The sequence below is a fragment of the Lycorma delicatula genome, chromosome 3 (genome assembly GCF_047948215.1).
Source record: "Lycorma delicatula isolate Av1 chromosome 3, ASM4794821v1, whole genome shotgun sequence".
Classification (NCBI taxonomy): Eukaryota; Metazoa; Arthropoda; class Insecta; order Hemiptera; family Fulgoridae; genus Lycorma; species Lycorma delicatula.
In genome coordinates this window covers 130,699,469-130,707,714 of record NC_134457.1, presented here as the reverse complement: position 1 = coordinate 130,707,714, position 8,246 = coordinate 130,699,469, and the positions used below count along the sequence as shown (strand labels likewise).

The following is an 8,246-nucleotide window of genomic DNA, read 5'->3' as shown; positions in this document are numbered from 1 at the left end:
TAATATTTTTATAATATAATTTGATAAATTATGTCTGTTATTGTTAAAAAATCAGTTGACTTAAACATGTGAAATGATACATATTGCCAAAAATTATATAGCATCCAAAACTATGGTAACATTAAATGCTAGTTACCTTGTAGTTACCACTGTGTATAAAGAGAAAGGCAAAACTGTTATCTAGGTTTTGCTTGAATAAATAAAGGAAGAAAGACATTAGATAGGTGACTATTTTATTTTAAGACAATCACTGGTGAATTTAAATTGTGTAAAAAGGTACTTTAAATGTATTTACATCTAAAATATTATTGGTGCCAATACATTATGGAAATTATTAAGAAATGTGTGTCATGTATAAATAATATATTTAAGTTAATGTATTTAATTTAGTGTTAATTTACAGCTTGTAGATAAATAAAAAATAACAAATTGTCATGAATATAGATTTTATTATGAAACTGCTGAAACGCCTCTAATCCTCTCTAGCTTAAACATTAGTTAACATTTTAATTTAGCTACCCCACATAATTTCACACTTCACAATCATATCTCAGACTAATCTTAATACTCCAATCACACTTAAGTTCAACTAAGACATCTTGAAATTTTCTTTTTATCTTGCAGATTAACTGGCTTTTTCTAATAGGTACTTAAGCTATTGGGTTTACTATGCACCCATCAGACAGGAAACCCTGTCTGAGTCCCAAGTCAGTCCATAGGTGCTTTCCCATAATACCAAGATTCCACTGGTTCTTCAGATCCTGTTTCTCAACACAGAACCTTTCCCTGCAGGACTAACAGCAATAAAGCTGAGATAAGGAGAAAGTGTGGATGGTGAGAAGGACACCACTCTATTCATCATAATGGAGGAAGTTAGTTTATAATCTTTTACTCAATTCATTTTTATTACTTGTTTTTATTTCATAAATCCATTACTTACTTCATTTACTTCATTTTGTCTCTTTATTTACATATATTAATTTTCTTCCTGTGGAACTTCATATGATTTCTTTTCTAAAATCATATGTCACATTCTTCTGACTTTATTATAGTGGTAGTAGTAGTTTATTATAGTTTACATAAAAGAAACAGCATCACTCATTAGTTTATACTAAATGCATATTTTGGTAAAAGTGCATAATAGTGGTGTAATATGGGAGATGTTGGTATGACTAGAGCTGGAGTGGAGAGAACGGTTTATTGCCTGAACATTTGAATATTGCCAGTTTGTATCAAGCATTGGGTTTTAAACAAGATTACGTAATCATATTTTGTTGTTTGTTAAAATGTGGTTTGACTGTTGAAAGTGTTGGCAAAGGTTCAGGGAGAAATTTGAAAAGGAAGCATCAGTGGCATCAGTGAAAAGTGTTATTCAGAAGTTAGTTAAAAACGTTTGTGAAACATTTTTGGTGTTAGACCAGAAACATGCCAGACAGGACAGTTTTAATGACACAGGACATTAAAGTGACAGTTACAAGATCTCATAAATTTTTGCATATCCTAAGCCAGGAAAAGAAGATTTTACTAGGTTCAGTCCATACTGCATTAAGGAGAATGCTAAAATGTTATTCATATTGAATATAGGTTTTCCATGAGCTAACCAATGCTGATTGTGCTAAAAGGGTTCACTATTTATTATCAATGGTTCAAGAACTTCATTAGAGACAGCATTTTAGATTATTTTAGATCTTAACACTTTTTACAGATGAACTGAGGTTTCACCTTGGTGGATATGTTAATAATCAGAATTACTGGATCTGTGGTAGTGAAAACGCACCCATTTCTTTTTGAATTTTCCCTACACCCACAAAAAAAGACATGTGGTATGCAATTTCACGGCGATAAATAATAGAACCCTTGTTTTTTGAAAAAACTGTGGATGCTGCTGTCTACCAAGAAATTATCTGCAATTCGTAGCTTTACTGCAAGAGGATGAGGATGACTACTGATTGCAACAGGACAATCCTACTTGCCATACCACTCACTCTACTATAGAGATGCTATAGTAGTAAAACATTTTTTCATTAAATCACGAACTTCTTTTTTTTAACATTTCAAATAAATAAGAAGAGAAACGATTAGATTACTACTTTAAATAAATTAATGAATTGTTGTCATGAGTTTTAAATTTAAATTTGTAATATAGCTATCAGTACTTTAATCATAATTAACATTTAAATCTTGCAATTTGCTAATAATTTAATAGTTTAATTCTTGTAATCTTAAATCTTGTGAATTAGCTAATAATTATTATTTTACAAATATTTATTTTTGAGAAATTTTCTTTTTAATGTATTAAAAAATACACTTTCTTTTATATGCACAGGAGTTAGTGCTTTGTTTTCTGTTTCCAGTGGCTTCAGTTTGCTCAACACTTTGTTTATCTCTAAATATATCTAACCCATTTTCAGTATTGTTCACAATAAAGTGATTGATGTAATAAAAGTACTTGAACACATTTTATAGAAAACTTAAAATGTAATTAAATTAAAATCACATATACAGAAGAGAACAGTAAAGGAGCAGGAAGATTTTAGATTTTTACAAATCATAGGATAGTTTACACTCTAGAACAAGGTAATACAGAGTGAGTAACATAAAACCAAACCCATAACGTAACTGCTGCAGAATCCATAGATTATTTTGGAATGAAATTTTATGAATGATACGGATAATTTAAATAAGAAAAACATAAAAAGTAATTTAAATGTTGCATTTATTTACCTTATTGTTACAAAAGATGTTCAAAATGACCACCCTTGGCATCGATGCACTTTTGTTCTCGACTGATCATACTGAGAGTCATCTGATGTAAAACGCTGTCAATTGCATTGATTTTATCGTTGAATGTTCACCTTCAGTTCATCAATATTGTGGGGATTAGATGCATAAACTCTCTCTTTTAAGTAGCCCCAAAGAAAAAATCACACGTAGACAACTCTAACTGTCCACCAACAATATTTTTGAGAAGCCAGTTGCAATAATCAAGTCATTTCGGTTTGTCTGTCCCTTCAGTTGTTGCACAGTTGTAACGCGGTATGGTTTCATTTTTAATTCATGAAGAATTTTATGATAAGATGTGTATTTAACACCAGATTGTTGAGATAACTTGCGTAGTGATTTTTTTGGACTGGCAGTAATTCTCCTTTCAATATCAGTAATGGTCTGTGTAGTCGTAAAGGAAAATTACCTATTTCATTTTGCAATTAAAACTGAACATATTGTATGCCACTTTTTAAATCGTGTATGCTACTCTTCACTGAGATACAGGCATTCGGAAATTTGTTCTACGAATACTTGACGTGATTCTTCAAACAATTCAGAACAAGTATAGGCCTCAATTATAGCTATCTTCTCCTGGATTGAATAAGGAATTTTACAGAAACACAACTGCACTCACAATACTGCATTGGAATAAAACGTATACTGCACTGACACATAACCACCTGACAAACGGCAGCAACAATCAATAGTAGTAACATATACATCCACTAGTCGTGCTAGTTGTGTAAGAGTGTTTTGTAAATAGTGTTGGGTAGTGGTTTCATTATGGGTTCAGTTTTATGTTGCTCACTCTGTATAAACAAATTAGATAATATTTTGTTTAATGTGATATGATAATATCACATTCATTTTTATTATAAATTTTTAAGAAGTTTAATAAGATAAATATATTTAACAAGTATGTATAATAATTACAAACCAATTATTTAATTTCATACATATCATATTCTTTACTGGTTTCTGGAGCAACAACATTAATATTAAATCTTGGATAAATCACAAGATCCAATTTTGCATCATTTTTATCAGTTGGTAAATCGTTTAAAATTTGTTGCTGGAATGCTAAGCCAAGAGTTTTGAACTTTTGTCCAGTTTTTTTATTATATTCCTCAATATAACGATCATAGTAACCTTTACCCCTGCCAAGTCGCAAACCATTTTCAGTAAATGCCAATCCAGGAACAATCATCAAATCTAAACCCTCTGAAATGAATGAATGATGATAATTCACAGCATTAACTTTAAAGTAATTGATACTATTTCTAACATTAATAAAGCTACATAATTTAAGTTATTTATGAACAAAACACATTTTACACATATTTTTAGCTTTACTGTGATTAAAATTATTTTTAATATTTTTATTCAGATTAGTTGTTTTTCTTATACTCATTTTTCTTTGTACTTCAGGCTGTTGGAAATACATAATTTAGATAAATTAAATATATACATATTTTTTTTTAATTTGATAAATCACCCACTTACAAGTTACTGAAGTTTTAAACTGAAAAATTTGAGTTAGTATTTTATAGAAAATAATATTTTTGATTAGATACTGTTTAATGTGTAAAATTTTAAAAAAAAAAATGGCAAGTAAAATAATCTTTACACTAAATTTTCATCACCCACTACTATGAGGAAAAACACAATACTTCTTATATCAAATTTAAAGTACAGCTGATATGTTAAAAAAAGTATGATTAAATTTTGTACAAAACATCTCAATTGTTTTTTAAATAACTATTAATAGTGTTTCAAAATGACATCTTTAATATAAGCCATGAAATCATGAAATTTGCAAAAGTCCTTAAATTACAATTCTATTTATCCATTTCTTTTAATAATGTTTTCTTTTAATATTTATTGAGTATTATTTAATATAATTTAATGAGTATTATATTTTCTTTTCTTTTAATGAGTTTTTCTTTTAATAATGAATAAATCCTCAGACAATACAGTTTATTAATTGATATTCATCCTAAGTAGTTATTCAACTTTTGCGGTAGAAAGGGGCTTACACACTACTCCATAACTCATACCTTTGTACATCTTTCCAATATTGTTTATCTTGTAAACAACTGATAGTAGATATCATAAATTAAATTCAAACCAGTCTTTAGAGTATTTACTTATATATACAGACAAAAGAAAAAACAAATTACTAATTAGTAATACTGCTAAATTGTAAGTAAATGCAAAACATTAATGAAATTAATTTTCTTCAAACAATAAACATTCATTTTCTTAATGAAGGTAATTTTCTTCGGACTAGTAAATATTTTTTCCCAAAAACATCTATGACATTTTGATTTGATATTTCATAAAATAATGCCTCTACACTTTAATGGTTACTTAAATGAATCTTACACAACAGCTGTCATCATTACTGTCATCATACTGTGAAAGATCAGACCTACTGTTAGTATTGTTATTACTACTGTAATCTACATCAGAACTATCGGCACAAAAAACTACTAGCAGTCAGCAAACATTTGGCACAGTACTAGGCTGATTGAAAACATTGTCAGTTTAATATAGATGATATTTATAACCAGAAATACATATGATCCTATTTAATTAAAACTAGTTTAGAATCCCAATTAATATTATTATTTTAAAGTACTTTAAATAATTATTTTTTCTACTCACTTTATTGCTGGAGCTCACAAATTCCGAATTCACTGTCGTCGGTAGATTCTAAAGAGGTCATGTCTGATTCTGAATTCACATTTATCACAAAATTGTCGATGTGCACATGAACATTTTTATGATGTGATCTTCAATGTATTTTATTCAATGTTGACAACATGCTCGCAGAAATTGCTCCACTCAGCTTCAGACACTTATGAAATTCCTCTTCAGCTAACTTAAGAACACATAACATGTTAAAAGTTGTTTTTTTTTTAGATACTCGCCCTTTCACTTGACTCCAAATAATTTCAGTGGCATTTAAGTCAGGGTGATAAGGTGGTAACCGTAGAACTGTGTGAGCATAATTTTCAAAAATACCATCTATTAGAAATTTCTTTTGATTTTCTTTGTGTAATTTGATATCATGTAATTCAATCTTCATCATAGCAGAACAGTTAATTCATTGTTCCGCTCAAATCTTATCATATCGCTTTTTAAAGAGTTAGAATTTGGCTGCTTTTGTAGCAGAATGTTGTGATATGATGCGTTATCTAGTACAATGACTGACCGAGGTGACAAGTTGGGAATACACTTCTCCCATAACCACTTCATGGATTTTTTAGAATCCATCGATTTGTGATAATCTCCTTTCTTATTTGATTCATACTTAAGTAAAGCTTTGTAAATGAATCCTTTATTACAGCCGGCATTAACAATTATTAATAGTGAGCCCTTGGATACTGGTGTTTTCAGTCCCTTATGAAGGTTTGTTGTGTTTACCCACGATTTTGGTGTCGCATGACTACTTTGAATGTAGGTTTCATCTGTATACAATCGGTCTTCCTTCTTCGCAAAACAGGGAAATTTTTCATAGAAATCTCATTCTTTGCATTTTAATGTCACAATTCTATCACAACTTTCAGGTTGTCTTCTCTTTTCTCCCCATCTAAATCCCATTTTACATAATATTCTCCTAAGAGATCTTTCACTCCCTTTGAAGTCAATTTCACTATCAAGACCTTTTTCCATAATTCTCTTCACAGTAGAAACAGATTTTTCAGTTACATAAAATTTATTTATTACACACCTCAAAGCTCTATGGCAAACAAATCTAAACTGCACACAGTACTGTGGCGATTTCACATTTTTTTGGCAAAACGAATACGGATGACTTTTCAGTTTCATCTAATTTCCTTCTGCTATAAATTTTTGGATGTTTGTTTTGATACTTGTGTTGCTTGAAAAACCAAATTCAGTACTTCAGTTTTCCTCACTATTCTGGTTCTGGCATTGTTTTGTAAAAAGAAACTGTACACATTGAATACAATTTCCCTCGCCTGACTATGAACTACTGTACCTTTTCCTTCTTACTTGAGCATTTTAAAAGAAAATAATTGTATTGAAATATTAAAAATTTACATAACTGAATTTATGACAAAGCCTTAAATGAAAACAACACTACAAACAGTAAAAATAAATCACTAATAATTCACTTCATTAAGTAAAAAAAAAAAAACACTGCAATAAATGTTTCTATAATAACCACTTCTAGAACATAATTACAAGCAATGTGTGTTATATGATTCTTCACTGCGCAGTGATTAGAGTAGATTAAAAATAAGTAAATGAATTTCTTACAATTGTGAATTGTGTTTACAACAATTCATAAATAGCACATTAGTCATGTATGAGTTATGAATGATTCTACTATTATTAGTTGCTATATAACAGGAAGTAGGCCTATATCACAACATCAATACATAATCTAGAATAAAACTCAACAATTACATATGCTACAGCAAGTTTATGAAACTTGTTTTTTATAATTTACCATACCACAAAAGACATATAGAAAATTACAATGTTTTTAGTTTGCTTGTAAAAGAGGCTAATGTATGCAAAATGCTAGTAGATAGGCTTTCAGTCCCTGCACCCACATATGTGAATTTCAGTACTAACATTTATTGTTAGTATTGAAATAAATTGTCACTAATCCTTTTTTTAAATGAGTTAACAACATTAACTCATTCTGTGTAAGTAGGAAACAGAAAGATTTGATACCGACAACCTGATGTAAGGTTTGAACAAACAGTAGATTACTCAAAACTGTTAGCAGACATAGATGGAATCATTTTTGTTCAATACTGCATCCATAGCCTAAACTGTTGGTTAAATTTAGAACCCTCCCCCAATAAATAATTTTAATTAAAAAGTTTAATTTCAATTTGTTACTTACAATTCAATTTTGAAATATATACAGCATAATAAAGTGTGTAAACAGTCATTGCTATTTTTGGTGGGCAATTTCTACATAAACAAGTATTTGCTTGTGCATAAAATCCTAAACTCAAAATGAAAATCAAATCTGGAATCTGCGATAAATTATTCAGTTATGGCATCAATTTGTTATAGATACTTACATATTTATCCATTTATAAGAAAATGTATACGTTCTCTGTTCAATGCAGTAAGATAAAGTAACATATTTGATAATGATGATAACAATGTATATTATCGTTATTAATATAACTGCTTCAGTTATTATGTGAAGTTGCTGCCTTACAGAAGGGTATGACTAGTAGTTCCAGATAAAGTGATTGCAGTTTGGGGAACAATCTCTTGAATTTTAATATCTGCAGTGTATTTACAAGTGTAGTTTAAATATTTTAGTCTGTTTCACAACATCAAAATACAAATTTTTAATTTTTTGCCTTGACAAATACAAAAGAATAATAGGACTTATCAATCTCTTATATTGGAAGATTAATTTGATTTTTATATAAATATAATTTTTTTTTTATTTGGAAGATTGTTTTTAACCCTTTTTATCT

At 29.2% G+C, this 8,246-nt stretch overlaps 1 protein-coding gene across 4 annotated transcripts in view; it reads right to left on the bottom strand.

Annotated features, from left to right (window-relative positions):
* Nucleotides 1-2,458: 2,458 nt before the first annotated feature.
* The window catches only part of Mthfs (methenyltetrahydrofolate synthetase), a 281,274-nt gene continuing 275,486 nt past the window's right edge, over nt 2,459-8,246 (bottom strand). For all 4 annotated transcript variants that reach the window (XM_075360574.1, XM_075360572.1, XM_075360573.1 and 1 more), the window contains one exon: nt 2,459-3,987. In XM_075360574.1, the coding sequence (XP_075216689.1) occupies nt 3,707-3,987 (281 nt within the window). In that variant the 3' untranslated portion in view covers nt 2,459-3,706. The remainder of the gene's footprint in view (nt 3,988-8,246) is intronic.